General features: G+C 44.5%; 1 protein-coding gene across 9 annotated transcripts in view; it reads right to left on the minus strand.

Moving 5' to 3' along the window:
* Nucleotides 1–18,010, minus strand: part of LOC139375315 (ral GTPase-activating protein subunit alpha-2-like) — a 186,726-nt gene that overhangs the window by 62,918 nt on the left and 105,798 nt on the right. For all 9 annotated transcript variants that reach the window (XM_071116970.1, XM_071116976.1, XM_071116969.1 and 6 more), the window contains 5 exons: nt 17,237–17,417; nt 13,379–14,372; nt 12,950–13,021; nt 11,363–11,486; nt 5,860–6,015 (listed from right to left, as the gene is read on the minus strand). In XM_071116970.1, the coding sequence (XP_070973071.1) occupies nt 5,860–6,015; nt 11,363–11,486; nt 12,950–13,021; nt 13,379–14,372; nt 17,237–17,417 (1,527 nt within the window). The remainder of the gene's footprint in view (nt 1–5,859; nt 6,016–11,362; nt 11,487–12,949; nt 13,022–13,378; nt 14,373–17,236; nt 17,418–18,010) is intronic.

Consider the following 18,010-nt stretch of genomic DNA (forward strand, 5'->3'; position numbering starts at 1 on the left):
TGCTACAATAAGTTAGTCATTATTAGTGAATGTGCATTATACGTGGTTCTGATCATTTTTTTTTTTTTTTACAAAAAGGTGCATTTTCATAGATAGACTTGAAAGTTTGATCAGTGATTATTAAAAAATAAATAATCAGGTTACACTATTTTGATAATATAATTAAATTACAAGTGGGTCTTATGGTTGTGGAAGGCTTATATTTAGCCTAGGTATAACTTCACAAGCCCTGAATTCATTAGATGAATGCTGACTGTTTGAAATGCAGTGTATTTGACCTTTAAATTGTACAACACTTATTTAGAGAAAACATAAAAAAATATAAATGTATATTGTGAATCGCCTATAAGTTAGAAAATGTAGATGTGATTTGTAGGCCATACCAACCAGCCCCATCTCAGTGTCCTCCCACAAGGCCCATGGGTCTCATCCCATTAACACACAGCAAAGCAGGCCTCGCAGCAGTACAGTCCATTATAAAAACAACAGAGCAGGCCTCACAGCAGTACAGTCCATTATAAAAACAGCAGAGCAGGCCTCTCAGCAGTACAGTCCATTATAAAAACAGCAGAGCAGGCCTCACAGCAGTACAGTCCATTATAAAAACAGCAGAGCAGGCCTCTCAGCAGTATAGTCCATTATAAAAACAATAGAGCGCAGGCCTCTCAGCAGTAGTCCCTTATAAAAACAACAGAGCAGGCCTCTCAGCAGTACAGTCCATTATAAAAACAACAGAGCAGGTCTCTCAGCAGTACCTTATAAAAACAGCAGAGCAGGCCTCTCAGCAGTACAGTCCATTATAAAAACAGCAGAGCAGGCCTCTCAGCAGTACAGTCCATTATGAAAACAGCAGAGCAGCAGCCCAGTTAAGCCATGGTGCCTGAGGCTGGTAGTGAGCGTGAGGCCGCCGGGTGCCGCTAGCTCTGACATTAGGACCCTACATGGCCTGACCCCCACCTCACAGGTCACTCCTGTAACCATATTACCACAACCAGCTGCTGCCCTCAAGCCCACAATTGGATTGGAGGAATTCACATTCTTTTTCCTCATTTTCCTTTCTGGTTTAAATGGGGCCCGTTTTTTTCCTTTCTTTCCCTCAGACAGACAATCTGGCCAGCGAAAGCCTCCCCCACCCCACTACACACAGTACGCACTTGAGAGCGGGCGGGTGGGCGAGGCTGAACGTTTTATTTGTAAAATGACAGAGAAACTTCCTGCCTGGATGCCGATAAAGCCTCTTTTTCATCCCAATCTCATCCCCTTCCCTCCCACCCCCTTTAAGCCTCCACACCCGCTGCCGAGCTGCCAATTTCTGTATCGCCTGTGGCTAGCGCGGGGTTCTGGGAGGAGAGGAGTGCAATTACAGGGGCTCCCAGTCAAATGAATCGAAGAGGGCCAACGGCACACACCAGTGCCTCACACCAGCTAGCCAAAATCGAATCTTGCGCATGCTAACTAATTTCCGCAGCCACCGAGCACAGGTTCAGTGTGGAGTCGGTGCAGGACTGTTTTTTGGGGCGAGGGGGGAAGGGAGGTGTTGGTGGTGCGGAGGTGGTATATGAGGAGGACCTGATGAATTTCCTATCTTCGTGGGACATCGCATGAGAAGATAGGCTGCATGGGCAGGGGCTTCGCAGCTCATTTCTCCATGCTAACTGCTGCTGGTGTGCTACAGCCAGGGAAACAGCTGAAGCGCCCATCGATCGCTCCCGTCGTCACGGCCGGAATGGGATAAAAAGGTCCTGCCGGCATCCGCCTGGCCCCTGCCCTGCCAGGGTCAGCTAATGGCTGAATTTGGGCCCCAGTCACTGCACCCAGGGAGGGGGGCAGGAAGGGTGAACAGGTCCAGGAATCACAGTCATTACCGTAGCCACACATGCCTCTTCTCACACGCCTGCTCCTCTCTCTACTCCTCAGGCCTGCCCAGGGTTTACTAATCAATGCCAGAACACAGGAGTCACACCACCTGATCTCAGTTTAGCACAGAGTGAAGAGCCAAGACAGCACACATATAGACTGAGTAGCGTTCTGCAGTCATTTCACTCTTTACACTGTTTGAAGCCTTTTTTTGTATGGGTCGATCCACCAATTAGTGCCTTTTGAATAGTGTAACTTGGTGAAAAAAAACTTATGTCACCTAATTTTTACAAATCGGACATAAAGACCACATGTTCAACTGAATGAAAAACACTTTTTCCCATCTCAAAAGGTTGAATAAAAAAAAACATTATGTGCCTAATAAAGTAACAGTTGACCTTAACAGCGTTGACAACATCATCTTTAATCAGCCAAATCCCCTTGAGACAGGGGGAATGGAAGCTTGTTGTGTGGAACAGGGAGGGGCAATTGAATGAAAGATTCACCAAAAATGAACATTCTTAAAACATTTCTATGGGTAACAGGGTTGACGTGTTATGCTCGACAAACTCACTTTTTCACCACAAAGCGGCAAAATAGTGTAAACGCATGTGAGCTGGTTCTACGCTATGATTTGACTCAATGTCTTTTCTGAATGTTTTATTTAAAGCAGCAATCAGCATTTAAAAGCTTTCTCCCCAACCGTTTCAGTAAAAAAAAAGCAGTGTGATAGGGCTGGACAAATGTAACCACTCAAATTAACAGACAGCGATATGGATGCAAGGACATGTTTTGAGGCTACATAGTGTTTCTTTACATTTACAATTTTATTTTGTAAAAGAAGCTTACATTTTAGGTTCTGATGGCGTATGACAGTTGAACTAAGCTCATGAGGCATTTATAAGTTATATTCTTCAAGATGTAATGGGTACATTGAATGAATTCCAAAATGGATGAATCAACTGCAATCTGCAGATTGCCCCTTTAAAAAGGAATAGTTTCACCATATTAAAATGAAAGTTTAGTTTACATAAGTGTTGACCATAAATGAGGGACAGGTTGATGTTGTTTTTTTTACCTTAAAACAAATCACCAATAAAATTAAAAAAGAATAATCTTTAGAAATGACTATCAAAGCAACAAAATAACTAGGGCTTTACAAAGATGGTGAAAACTGTGAGAAATGTTGGGGTTCAGTTGGTTAAAATCTTCCTCGAGTCACAGAGGATGCACAAAGGGACATGTCTACTTGCACATTCATCTTCTGCACATCACTCCAGTGTTTAATTGCTAAACCGTAATTATTTCGCCACTATGGCCTATTTATTGCTTTACCTCCCTAATCTTACTACATTTGCACAGACTGTATACAGATTTTTCCATTGTATTATTGACTGTATGTTTGTTTATTCCATGTGTAACTCTGTGTTGTTTTTGTCGCACTGCTTTGCTCTATCTTGGCCAGGTCGCAGAACTTGTTCTCAACTGGCCTACCTGGTTAAAACATTTTTTTACAAATAATTACAATAACACAAATGCTGAATTCTAGTACTTTAGCAAGTCTTTATTCATATAAAAAAATCAGACATATTGAATTTTCTATGTGGCCCATTGTTACGTCCACCATCAAGAAACCCCCTGGGGTACGTGCAATGTCGTCGGGGGTACGCCAAATAAAAAGGTGATTCATATTCCCCCCCCCACATTTTCAAACAGTGCATTTATATTTTCCAACAGGGCTATACATTTGGGTGAGTTTTTTACAAGTAGCCTTGTTTCACTGCCAAAAATAAAATTAAACCACCTAGTGTTCAGAGAAATAACAACACAATGTCACATACAGGTAGCCTAGTCAAATAATTAACATCCAATCACATTAACCATTACTCTCTCGCGGGAATTCCACTAACGGTCCGAATGTAGCCGCTGCACATTCTGTTTGCTCGAAAATGGATAAATGGTTAAAAAAAGTAAGGCGTCCATAGAGACACATACCAGCTTTGCTACTACCAGCAGTACTACACCTGCACCTGTCGACGACACAAGTTGTTCTGCTTCCACAAGCACATCTAATGTTAGCATCAGTAATTCCACATTTGTTGCTAGCCCAGCTAGCATGGACACTGACAGTTGTGAATCTGATGCGACCGAAGAGCTACTGCCCCCTTACCCGGGAAAGCACCGAACACCAGACAGGGACGTTGGACCATCGAAGACACGCAAATATATGATGAGAACTACATTGATTCGGGGTTCACTTATATTGAGAGTAATGCCTTTCCTCAGCCACAGTGTGTTATATGTGCAAAAGAAGTATTTCACAACTCGATGAAACCTTCACTCTTGTGCAGACATTTAGAAACAAAACATGCCAATTTGAAAAATAAGCCACGTGAGTTTTTGGAGTGAGAATTAAGACGACTTTCGAGTAGTAAGACATGTATAAAAGCAACAGATACCATTATTACTGCTTTACATACAAGCCAGTGAATTCTATGAGTTACAGGTGGATGAGTCAACAGACTGGCACAGCTCCTGGTATATGTCGGTTATGTTTATGAGTCGTCAATTAAGGAAGACATCCTCTTCTGCAAACCACTGGAAACCAGGACAACATGAGAGGATATTTTTAAAGTACTGGACAGCTTTGTGACATCAAATGGACTTTGGTGGTCAAGATGTGTTGCTATTTGTTCTGATGGCGCAAAAGCCATTACAGAGAGACATAGTGGAGTGGTAACGCGCGTACAAGCAGTTGCTCCCGACGCCACTTGGGTACACTGCAGCATCCACCGAGAGGCTCTTACTGCCAAGGGAATGCCTATCAGCTTGAAATATGTTTTGGACACTACAGGGAAAATGGTTAACTTAGTTAATTTAAAGCAAGGCCCCTGAACTCTCATGTATTTTCTGCATTATGCAATGATATGGGCAGCGACCATGTAATGCTTTTACAACATAGTGCACTGGTTATCAAGGAGCAATGTATTGACATGTTTTTTTAAATTGAGAGACAAGCTTAAAGTTTTCTTTAATGACATCATTTTCACATGTCTGACCGCTTGCATGATGACGAGTTTCACACACGACTGGCTTATCTGGGTGATGTTTTTTCTTGCCTGAATGATCTGAATCTAGGATTACAGGGACTCTCCACAACTATATTCAATGTGCGGGACAAAATTGAGGCTATGATTAAGAAGTTGGAGCTCTTCTCTGACTGACTGACTGACATTAACAAGGACAACACACAGGTCTTTCCATCATTGTATGATTTTTGTGTGCAAATGAACTCAAGCTTCCGGACAATGTCAAATGTGATATAGCGAAGCACCGGAGTGAGTTGGGTGTGCAATTACGCAGGTACTTTGCTGAAAAGTATGACACAAACAACTGGATTCGTTATCCCTTTCATGCCCTGCCTCCAGTCCACTTACCGATATCTGAACAAGAGAGCCTCAACAAAATTGCAACAATTTAATTTAATCAGAAGCCACTGCCAGATTTCTGGATTGGGATGTGCTCAGAGTATCCAGCCTTGGCAAATCACGCTGTTAAGACACTGATGCCCTTTGCAACCACGTACCTATGTGAGAGTGGATTCTCGGCCCTCACTAGCATGAAAACTAAATACAGGCACAGACTATGTGGAAAATGATTTAAGACTGGGACTCTTTCCAATACAACCAAACATTGCAGAGTTATGTGCATCCTTTCAAGCACACCCTTCTCATTAATTTGAGGTGAGTTATTCACAATTTTTGATGAACAAATAAAGTTCCCACGAGCCGGGTTGTGACAAAAACTCACTAATGTTTATGTTTAATAAATGTATCGTATAGTGTGTGTGGCAGGCTTACAATGATGTCAAAAAACTAAATTTGAGAGTGCGCTGACCCTGGTGCTAAAGGTGGTACGCAGCTGGAGGTTGAATGTTTGAAGGGGTATGGGACTATAAAGTTTGGGAACCACTGATCTGGAAGGAGTAATATTAACAAGTACCTTTTTGGTGAGGCAGTCGTCAGAGTTGGACGGCATGCGTGTGGACACATGCAATATGACTTCCACTGTGGAGGTAGCGTAGTAGGGAGCAGTGTGTCCTGTGCTGCCGTTCCTCTGAAGCCCTCCCATGAAGCCACAGTGTGTGGCTAGATCCACCTGAGGGGGACACAACACGGTTAGGAGAGCGTGATGTCAGTGTGCGTGTCAGAGAGAGAGACGAGATGCAGGGCAGGGTTTCTGCTAGCCGGTAATAGCCGGCTTTTGGCCCAAAAAATAAATAGAAAAGCCAATAAATACAATTACTGCTGGCCAACGGTCCAGGAGAAAAATAAAATAATCCCATTGCATAATAATAATAATGATTTTTAGCCTATTCATTGATGGAAATATTAGTTGATGTAAATGCATTTGAATAGTCATTCTTATAGTTCTATAGCAGGGGTACTCAACTCTGACCCTACGAAGTCTAGAGCCTGCTGGTTTTCTGTTCTACCTGATAATTAATTGCAGACACCTGTGTCCCATGTCTAAATCAGTCCCTGATTACAGGGGAACAATTTAAAAAATGCAGTGGTTTTGTTTGAGAGTTCTACAGGTTAATTTGCAAATATGGTGAAAATAAATTGCAGTCTGTACAGTATATTCGTTATACATCTTATTTATCGCACGTGTACAGCATACAGATACAGAGCCTTTTAGCAGAAAATCTGTCAGACAGCGCAAGAGCTGCTGCTTTAGCATCTCAAATAGCAAATGCATAGGCAATGAAAGGCAGGCTTCATCAGTTTCATCATACATTTTTCTTGGGTCACTATAACTATATCTATTTTGCCAATTGGATTGATCCCCTCCACCACACGGAACCCCACTAATCTACCGACGGAAATGCACAAGGTGGCTAAAAACAGACCTCCATCCTATGCTAGCTTGCTACCCATGGCTCGACTAGCTGTCTGAATCGCCGTGACACCAACCAACCTCACTACTCACTGGACCCTTATGATCACTCGACTAAGCATGCCTCTCCTTAATGTCAATATGCCTGGTCCATTGCTATTCTGGTAAGTGTTTATTGGCTTATTTCACTGTAGAGCCTCTAGCCCTGCTCATTAAACCTTAACCAACCTTTCAGTTCCACAACCCACACATGCGATGACATCACCTGGTTTCAATGATGTTTCTAGAGACAATATCTCTCTCATCATCACTCAATGCCTAGGTTTACCTCCACTGTATTCATATCCTACCATACCTTTGTCTGTACATTATACATTGAAGCTATTTTATCGCCTTTTACTCTCTGTTCCAGACGTTCTAGACGACCAATTCTGATAGCTTTTAGCCGTACCCTTATCCTACTCCTCCTCTGGTGAAGTAGAGGTGAATCCAGGCCCTGCAGTGCCTAGCTCCACTCCTATTCCCCAGGCGCTCTCTTTTGATGACTTCTGTAACAGTAATAGCCTTGGTTTCATGCATGTGAACATTAGAAGCCTCCTCCCTAAGTTTGTTTTATTCACTGCTATAGCACACTCTGCCAACCCGGAGGTTCTAGCCGTGTCTGAATCCTGGCTTAGGAAAACCACCAAAAATTCTGAAATTTTCATCCCTAACTACAACATTTTCAGACAAGATAGAACTGCCAAAGGGGGCGGTGTTGCAATCTACTGCAAAGATAGCCTGCAGTGTTCTGTTCTACTATCCAGGGTTGTACTCAAACAATTTGAACTTTTAAAAATACACCTCTCTAAAAACAAGTCTCTCACCGTTGCAGCCTGCTATAGACCACCCTCTGCCCCCAGCTGTGCTCTGGACACCATATGTGAACTGATTGCCCCCCATCTATCTTTAGAGCTCGTGCTGCTAGGCGACCTAAACGGGAACATGCTTAACAACCCAGCCACCCTCAATCTCACACAAATTATCAATGAACCTACCAGGTTACCCCAAAGCCGTAAACACGGGCACCCTCATAAATATCATCATAACCAACTTGCCCTCTAAATACACATCTGCTGTTTTCAACCAAGATCTCAGCGATCACTGCCTCATTGCCTGCATCCGTAATGGGTCAGCGGTCAAACGACCTCCACTCGTCACTGTCAAACGCTCACTGAAACACTTCAGCAAGCAGGCCTTTCTAATCGACCTGGCCGGGGTATCCTGGAAGGATATTGATCTCGTCCCGTCAGTAGAGCACGCCTTGTTATTTTAAAAAAAATGCCTTAAATAAGCATGCCCCATTCAAGAAATTTTGAACCAGGAACAGATATAGCCCTTGGTTCTCTCCAGACCTGACTGCCCTTCACCAACACAAAAACATCCTATGGCGTTCTGCATTTGCATCGAACAGCCCCCGTGATATGCAACTTTTCAGGGAAGCTAGAAACCAATATACACAGGCAGTTAGAAAAGCCAAGGCTAGCTTTTTCAAGCAGAAATTTGCTTCCTGCAACACAAACTCAAAAAAGTTCTGGGACACTGTAAAGTCCATGGAGAATAAGAACACCTCCTCCCAGCTGCCCACTGCACTGAAGATAGGAAACACTGTCACCACCAACAAAACCACTATAATTGAGAATTTCAACAAGCATTTTCTATGGCTGGCCATGCTTTCCACCTGGCTACCCCTACCCCGGTCAACAGCACGGCACCCCCCAAAGCAACTTGCCCAAGCCTTCCCCAATTCTCCTTCTCTCAAATCCAGTCAGCTGATGTTCTGAAAGAGCTGCAAAATCTGGACCCCTACAAATCAGCTGGGCTAGACAATCTGGACACTTTCTTTCTAAAATTATCTGCCGAAATTGTTGCCACCTCTATTACTAGCCTGTTCAACCTCGCTTTAGTGTTATCTGAGATTCCTAAAGATTGGAAAGCATCTGCGGCCATCACCCTCTTCAAAGGGGGGGACACTCTTGACCCAAACTGCTACAGACCTAAATCTATCCTACCCTTCGAAAGCCAAGTCAACAAACAGATTACCAACCATTTCCATATCCCACCATACCTTCGCTGGTATGCAATCGGGTTTCAGAGCTGGTCATGGGTGCACCTCAGCCACGATCAAGGTCCTAAACGATATCATAACTGCCATCGATAAGAAACAATACTGTGCAGCCATATTCATTGATCTGGCCAAGGCTTTCGACTTTTACGTCACCACATCCTCATCGGCAGACTCGACAGCATTGGTTTCTTAAATGATTGCATTGCCTGGTTCACCAACTACTTCTCTGATAGAGTTCAGTGTGTCAAATTGGAGGGTCTGTTGTCCGGACCTCTGGCAGTCTGTATGGGGGTGCCACATGGTTAAATTCTTCGACTGACTCTCTTCTTTGTATACATCAATGATGTCGCTCTTGCTGCTGGTGAGTCTCTGATCCAACTCTACACAGACGACACCATTCTGTATACTTCTTGCCCTTCTTTGGACACTGTGTTAACAACCCTCCAGGCGAGCTTCAATGCCATACAACTCTCCTTCCGTGGCCTCCAATTGCTCTTAAATACAAGTAAAACTAAATAAATGCTCTTCAACCGATCGCTGCATGCACCTGCCCGCCTGTCCAACAACACTACTCTGGACGGCTCTGACTTAGAATATGTGGACAACTACAAATACCTAGGTGTCTGGTTAGACTGTAAACACTTCTTCCAGACTCACATCAAACATCTCCAATCCAAAGATAAATCTAGAATTGGCTTCCTATTTCGCAACAAAGCATCCTTCACTCATGCTGCCAAACATACCCTTGTAAAACTGACCATCCTACCAATCCTCGACTTCGGCGATGTAATTTACAAAATAGTCTCCAATACCCTACTCAATAAATTGGATGCAGTCTATCACAGTGCCATCCGTTTTGTCACCAAAGCCCCATATACTACCCACCACTGTGACCTGTACGCTCTCGTTGGCTGGCCCCCACTTCATACTCATCGCCAAACCCACTGGCTCCAGGTCATCTACAAGACCCTGCTAGGTAAAGCCCTGCCTTATCTCAGCTCGCTGGTCACCATAGCAGCACCCACCTGTAACACGTGCTCCAGCAGGTATTTCTCTCTGGTCACCCCCAAAATGAATTCTTCCTTTGGCCGCCTATCCTTCCAGTTCTCTGCTGCCAATGACTGGAACGAACTACAAAACCTCTGAAACTGTAAACACTTATCTTCCTCACTAGCTTTAAGCACCAGCTATCAGAGCAGCTCACAGATTACTGCCCCTGTGCATAGCCCATCTATAATTTAGCTCAAACAACTACCTCTTTCCCTACTGTATTTATTTATTTTGCTCCTTTGCACCCCATTATTTCTATCTCTACTTTGCACATACTTCCACTGCAAATCAACCATTCCAGTGTTTTACTTGCTATATTGTATTTACTTCACCACCATGGCCTTTTTTTGCCTTTACCTCCCTTATCTCACCTCACTTGCTCACATTGTATATAGACTTATTTTTCTACTGTATTATTGATTGTATGTTTGATTTACTCCATGTGTAACTCTGTGTTGTTGTATGTGTCGAATCTGCTTTGCTTTATCTTGAGCAGGTAGCAATTGTAAATTAGAAATTGTTCTCAACTTGCTTACCTGGTTAAATAAAGGTGAAAAAAATCAGCTCGACGCACACCACTTTACAATGAGCTGGAGGCAGTACGTGTTCGGAAAACATATACATTTTACTACATATTATGAGGCATGTCTTACCTTAGCCTAGCCAAAATCAGACCACATCCGTGGAGGCAATTATTTTCTAATCAACTTTCTTTCATTGTCCAGGAGCCAAAGGCACAATCGTAGTCGTATTAGCAACCCATGCTAGTTGTTGCATATTACCTCCTATTATCTCCCCTCTTTCTATATTTCTAATGGTTATTTTCATCTGTTACATGAAACCACTCGCATGTGCAGTGTGCTATTGACAATGGTATTTTCCCACTAATTGCATTATTGCTGTCCTTTTATTATCTGAAGAAATAAAAGTTTATCAACATTTTAAGCTAAACTTTCTGATCTGTTGCATCAAATGTAGCCTAGGCATACTGGTTGTATGAATCTGGGATCTATCGTCTCAAAACTGTCCCAGAGTCTGTTTGGATTAGGCCATTTCTTTCTCGACAAGCTGACCAATAGAATAGGTACACTTTTCTACTATGGGTGATAGTAGATTGACATAGGTAGTGATTTTGCTGTTTGTTACTCATCTTATTGGCCGAGGAAAAGTAAATGTGGACAGTTATTCTTAACTTCAAAGTGCCCATCATAACTCAGTAAGGCCTGCACATTGTTGCATGTTCTGTTAATATGAATGACCATAATCTAAATATGATTTATGTCATCATGAGCACCATGGGTGGACGCACTAATCAGAGTTATGCACCCAATGCACATGGGTCCGGTAAATTTCTCAAATGTCCGTTAAATTAAAATGCTGCCAGTCAAATGTCCAGCGCCACAATTTCCTAATGGAAACCCTGCCGCAGGTGTGTGTGTGTGTGTGTACCTCCCATCCCAGGCCAGACACAAAATCCTCGTAGGTCTGACTGCCTGCGCTGTTGGACAGGATGGAGCATTTGTCCTCCTGACCCTCCCCGATGTAGAACACAGCGATCTTGTGTGTCTCCCTGCTGTTAAGACAAACACACAGACCTGTCGTTAGAACAATGGACCTAGCGAAGCTACACTGTTCTTAGTGCCTACCTCCACACTCATCCCAGTTAAGATGGGCGTGCTCTGAAATGTGAACTACACACCACCAAACGTAACCTGGTCTCAAAAGCAAAACAAATTATATTTGGCTAAAATCTGTGGCACTTCATTTAGTATGAAATATTACTTTACGTTAGGTTACATTGGCCTACAAATGTAATAGCAGTCATTCAATATAATATGAATTGCAGGGTTAGGATTTAGGTTAAAGTTAAGGGAAAGGTTAGCTAACATGCTAAGAGGTTGCAAAGTAGGGAAAAGCAGTAAGCAGTTAACTGACTAGGTATCCCCCTTTCCCTTTCCTAGTTACAAAGTTGCTAATTAGCTAAAATGCTAAAGTTGTTTGTGATGAGATTCAAACATAACCTTTGGGTTGCTAGACATTCAAGTAACCTACTGTCCTATCGAACGTAACATATCTTACTAAATCTGAGTGCCACTGATTTTAGTAAAATATCATATGCTTTGCTCTGAGACCAGGCTGTCAAACATACATCTCCAAACAATACTGTGCAAATTCCAAAAAGTAATTGTAGCAAATACGGTTAATAAAAAAAAAAAATGTAACCTTTATTTAACTAGGCAAGTCAGTTAAGAACAAATTCTTATTTACCATGACGACCTACCAGGGAACAGTGGGTTAACTCCCTTGTTCAGGGGCAGAATGACAGATTTTGACCTTGTCAGCTCAGGGATTTGATCAAGCAACCTTTCAGTTACTGGCCCAACGCTCTAACCACTAGGCTAACCTAAGCCCACTAATGAAGATTCTTAAGAGTTAGTGTACAATAGTATATGTGTTTACTGCCTTCCCCCCCCGTCATGTGACAAACAAAACAAGAGCAGACACAGAGTTCCACCCCTGCGCTTCACCGTTGTCATGGCGGAGCATGGTGCTGTGTTAAATTGGGGGCATTTTGGATGCTTCGACACAGGTTGCCTTGTCTGGCAAAATCCTGGGGGCATTCTTTAATAAGCCCCAGTCATTAGCAGTGTGAAGTGCCTATTGATCGCTGTGCGTGAGTACTGCCTAGCTGTGATCAGCCCGAGATGGTGTAGATTAGGAGGAGAGGAGGGGAGGGCAGAGTGAAGCAGTTTTAATACGTGTCGCCTTGAGAGTGTGATCTTTACTGATTTAGAGGAAGAGAATCTTCATTAGCAGGCGTAGGTTCAGAGTAATGACGGACATGGAACGCCGCGATATTTCAGGCTTAGCTAGAATACCTAGGTGAAATCTAGGATGGTTTGTTCAAAAGGTCTTGCTTAGAGATTCAGTAAGTTCCTTTTATGCCGAACAAGAAGCAAATCATACATGCCAATGTTACCTAGGGATACAGTGTGTGCTGAAGAGGCCCTAAATAATCAGTGTACAGGAACATACCACTGCCTGGAATCCAAATTCTTCAGTTCTCTCAAAAGTTTTGAGTTCTTCTTCAGGAGATGAAAGCTTTTCCTGAAAAGGAATAAACAAATTTGAACTTGAAAAGCATCTAGATGGCACTTCATATGTACCAGTGTACCAGTGCATGCTATTTTTTGAATGGTAAAAAGCAGATTGAAAGTAGGATAAGAAAGCTTCAGGTTTAACTTTTGGTCTGACGAGTAACAGGTGCAAACAGGTTTAAATTGAGCTCCGAGACCATTACTAATCTACAGTTGGGCACAGTTTCCCTGTGGAGAGCAGATTAACACAACACACCCTGCCAGGAGTTCCTTGTACTTTTTCTCTCCCACTTTCTCTCTCTCTGTGAGGTATTCTTCTAACTAGTCTACAGCTGTGGATGTGGTGGTGTTGTGCTTTGCTCTGTACCTGTGGTCCCATGAGTTCATACCCAGGTCGTTGAGTAGCAGTCTGCAGAAGTAGAAGAGAGCTTTGGGCTCCTGGTGAGCGGGTTCTCTCTGGCCGGTGGCCTTGACGCTCACGTCTGCGTTCCACCTCTTCACCTGCTCCTCCTCCTGCTGCATCTGCCTGAGGATGGCCTCCATGATGGCCCCCTCCTGCTCCAGGTTCATTCCACAGGGAGAGGGGGCTGGCTGGTTGAGCCTCAGCCGGGGCTGGGGCAGGCACTCAGGGCTGCTGTATCCCAGGTCTTCTAGGAGCTGGTCCAGGCCATCTACCTCCTCCTCATCACAGCCTGACTGGGAGTCCCAGCCAGGGGGGTTGGAGCGCTCGGAGGTGCCTGGTGAGGTGGGCTTGGTGGTGAAGTGGTTGTAGGGGTCTGAGGTGCCTGGTGAGGTGGGCTTGGTGGTGGAGTGGTTGTAGGGGTCTGAGGTGCCTGGTGAGGTGGGCTTGGTGGTGGAGTGGTTGGAAGGGTCTGAGGTGCCTGGTGAGGTGGGCTTGGTGGTGGAGTGGTTGAAAGGGTCTGAGGTGCCTGGTGAGGTAGGCTTGGTGGTGGAGTGGTTGGAGGGGTCTGAGGTCCTCTGATGCATGCCGTTGACTCCCTCCTGCGTGCGGTAGAGGACCCCTCCGTCCCAGGAGTACTTTCCAGAGATGTCCCTGACGATGACTCGTACCTGGGAGGAGTTGTCATAGGGTTCCCCTGGACCAGAGGGCTCCGAGGGTACCTGGAGGTAGGACACCAGGGTGCTGTCGTTGAACACAAACAGCTGCAGATTGGGGCTCTTGAACACCTCAGACGAGAGTTCTGATGACTCCACAAAGGGGTTGTCGTGGTTCTCACTGACCAGGCTGTGCAGGAGGGCGGGGCCACCACTGAGGGGATGGTGGCCCAGGTGGTTCACAAGGTGTGTCATGATCATCCGCGCCGTCAGAGGGATGAGCTCCATATTCCGTCTTTTTTTCTCTGGAGGCAAAAGGAGAACAGGAATAAGATGGTCCAAAGACATCCTGAGAGACAAATCATTTAGTTAACCGTGTAAATAACCCCCCCATTTACATGTATTTTATACAGGGAAGTCAAGACCCAGCACATGTACTTTGTCATGTATTGTATGCACTCATGTTTTTGATGTTTTGTGTGGACCCCAGGAAGAGTAGCTGCTGCATGTGCATTTTACATGTATATTTTCATAATTGTTTTCGTACTGTGCAACAGCTAATGTGCAACAGCTAATGTGCAACAGCTAATGTGCAACAGCTAATGTGCAACAGCTAATGTGCAACAGCTAAAGGGGATCCTTATAAACTATAGTAAATTCATGAAGCAGTTCTCAATTCTCTGGCCTTTTCACACAAAGCTAGCTTTTCCTTCATAATAACTAATAGCGTTGTTTTTCATTTCTCACAACGGTTACGGCCAACACACCTCTGCCATAAATAAGTAGGTAGCATCTAATCATGGGAGACAACTTTGAAAAGGCCATTGAGTCTGCTACAATGGGCGGAGAGAAAAGACTGGCAAAGTGCTAATGAGGAGCAGGTCTTTACAGCACGGTGAATAGAGTGCTGCTCCCTGAATCAGATTGATTTAAATGCTCAGAACTATTCCAAAATGAAAGAGTTACGATGGGGGGAAAAAACAAGAAGATGCGCTCCGCATTGTGACAGTGCTATCAATACCATCATCCCTCATCAAAGTGGAGAAAGCTCTTTAGAGAGGCTGCATTAGAGATACACAAGTCCTTTGATGAGACTTAATCAATATGATCTCAAGGGGAATGCATAGTGCTCTTTGGCTGCTCTTCTGTAGTTTCTATCTAGACTTTGTAGCGCTGTATGAAAAGTAATGACATAAGCTAGATATTTCAGCTGGGCTTAGCCAACATTGCGTCAATGGGTATGTTCTTTTGGTTGAAAGAAAAACTTCTGACTTCTGAAACATTAGTGGAGGAAACGGCCATTGTAAAGAAATACTCTAATACATAACCTAATGGCACCACAAGGTCACTAACAAATACCATTTTTAGATGTCTCTTTGATAATGGGTCCTCTCCCTGGGGCAGAGCACTAATGGCTACCTCTTTAAACATTCCATTCCATGTGTTAGTCTAGTCAATATTAGGTCAAAACATTAACATTTAATAGAGTAGCTACCTCCAAATGGAAGGCTACCTATTAAAAACTTACATCTCCCTGTAAATCCCCTTACTGCCCATTTCCCAGGTGGTTTGGGAGAGGACAAGTGTGGTCTGGATGAGGAAGAGTAATATGTAAAACAAGCAGGGGCAGCTGGGCAAATAATACTTGGATGACAGGGTACTCGAAAGCATTCCAACGCTCAAACGCACCGCCTCTAACGCTCAAACGCACCGCCTCTAACGCTCAAACGCACCGCCTCTAACGCTCAAACGCACCGTCTCTAACGCACAAGCGCACCGCCTCTAACGCACAAGCGCACCGCCTCTAACGCACAAGCGCACCGTCTCTAACGCACAAACGCACCGTCTCTAACGCACAAACACACCGTCTCTAACGCACAAACGCACCGTCTCGAACGCACTAACACACCGTCTCTAACGCACTAACACACCGTCTCTAACGCACTAACACACCGTCTCTAACACACTAACACACCGTCTCTAACGCTCAAACGCACCGTTTCTAACGCACAAACACACCGTTTCTAACGCAAACACACCGTCTCTAACGCACTAACACACCGTCTCTAACGCACTAACACACCGTCTCTAACGCACTAACACACCGTCTCTAACGCACTAACACACCGTCTCTAACGCACTAACACACCGTTTCTAACGCTCAAACACACCGTCTCTAACGCTCAAACACACCGTCTCTAACGCACAAACACACCGTCTCTAACGCACAAACACACCGCCTCTAACGCACAAACACACCGCCTCTAACGCACTCTAACGCACTAACACACCGTCTCTAACGCACTAACACACCGTCTCTAACGCACAAACACACCGTCTCTAACGCACTAACACACCGTCTCTAACGCACAAACGCACCGTCTCTAACGCTCAAACGCACCGTCTCTAACGCTCAAACGCACCGTTTCTAACGCACAAACACACCGTTTCTAACGCAAACACACCGTCTCTAACGCACTAACACACCGTCTCTAACGCACTAACACACCGTCTCTAACGCACTAACACACCGTCTCTAACGCACTAACACACCGTCTCTAACGCACTAACACACCGTTTCTAACGCTCAAACACACCGTCTCTAACACACTAACACACCGTCTCTAACGCACAAACACACCGTCTCTAACGCACAAACACACCGCCTCTAACGCACTAACACACCGTCTCTAACGCACTAACACACCGTCTCTAACGCACAAACACACTGTCTCTAACGCACTAACACACCGTCTCTAACACACCGTCTCTAACGCTCAAACACACCGTCTCTAACGCTCAAACACACTAACACACCGTCTCTAACGCGTCTCTAACGCACTAACACACCGTCTCTAACACACCATCTCTAACGCTCAAACACACCGTCTCTAACGCTCAAACACACCGTCTCTAACGCTCAAACACACCGTCTCTAACACGCTAACACACCGTCTCTAACACACAAACACACACACAAACACACCGTCTCTAACGCACAAACACACAAATGTACACAGCCCTCCTTTAATTTCTCTGTCAGCCCTAGAACAATCTCCTACACAGCAGGTACTAAATTGGGTGGCGTCTCATCTGCCCATCCTGTCTCCTGCTGTGTTGGTGACAGTGGTGAGGGCAGTGACAGTTGTCAGGTCTCAGGTCTCCTTACCTTCGGCAACGGTGAGCAGGTTGCCAAAGTCTGCAGCAGTGTGTGAAGGCGGGGGCTCAGAATTTTTGACCTGGCCCAGCATGAGGAAGGGGTCGTAGTCAGTGGAGAGGTCAGACAGGCTCAGGAGGTAGTGACTCTGCTGGGTGTGCAGGTTGGAGCCAGAGACACAACAGTGAAGCACCTACCAAACAGGATTGAAGATAGGAGTCAACACCTAGTGAGTTAAAGCAACTACAAGAGAAAAACAGTGGTAATGTGGTAATCTTTGAATGTGGCGGTAACCTTGGATACAGTCACTGCTACTGTTCCTTTGCGTGGCTGGCTGCACAGCATCAACGAGCACATGGGACTCATAAATGAGGTACATCACACACTCAAACAGACACTCTACCCAGTCTGCCTGAGATTAAAGCACGCAACAGTGGAGGCATTGACCAACAGCAGGAGCCAGTGAATAGCTGAACACTGATCTTACAGTATCTGAAACACAGGTGAAGTAAGTTACTAAGTAAGAGGAAAATTATACAGTAATCTCGAATGCAGAGGTTGCAAGAATGGAAGATAATCAGTGAGGCATTGCTTATTGCACTTCGAATGGTTCAGGAACATACGGAGGAGGAATATACGGTCTGTTTGTCATGGTGAGATGGCCATCTAAGAGAAGAGAAGCTCTTTATTGCCACTAATCCATTTCTCCTGTGATGAGTGTATCGATCTGCATAACAGATGGTACGGCATCAGTCCGTTGGGTTGGCAGGACTAGATAAGACCCAC

Source organism: Oncorhynchus clarkii, chromosome 19 (assembly GCF_045791955.1).
Source record: "Oncorhynchus clarkii lewisi isolate Uvic-CL-2024 chromosome 19, UVic_Ocla_1.0, whole genome shotgun sequence".
Taxonomy (NCBI): Eukaryota; Metazoa; Chordata; class Actinopteri; order Salmoniformes; family Salmonidae; genus Oncorhynchus; species Oncorhynchus clarkii.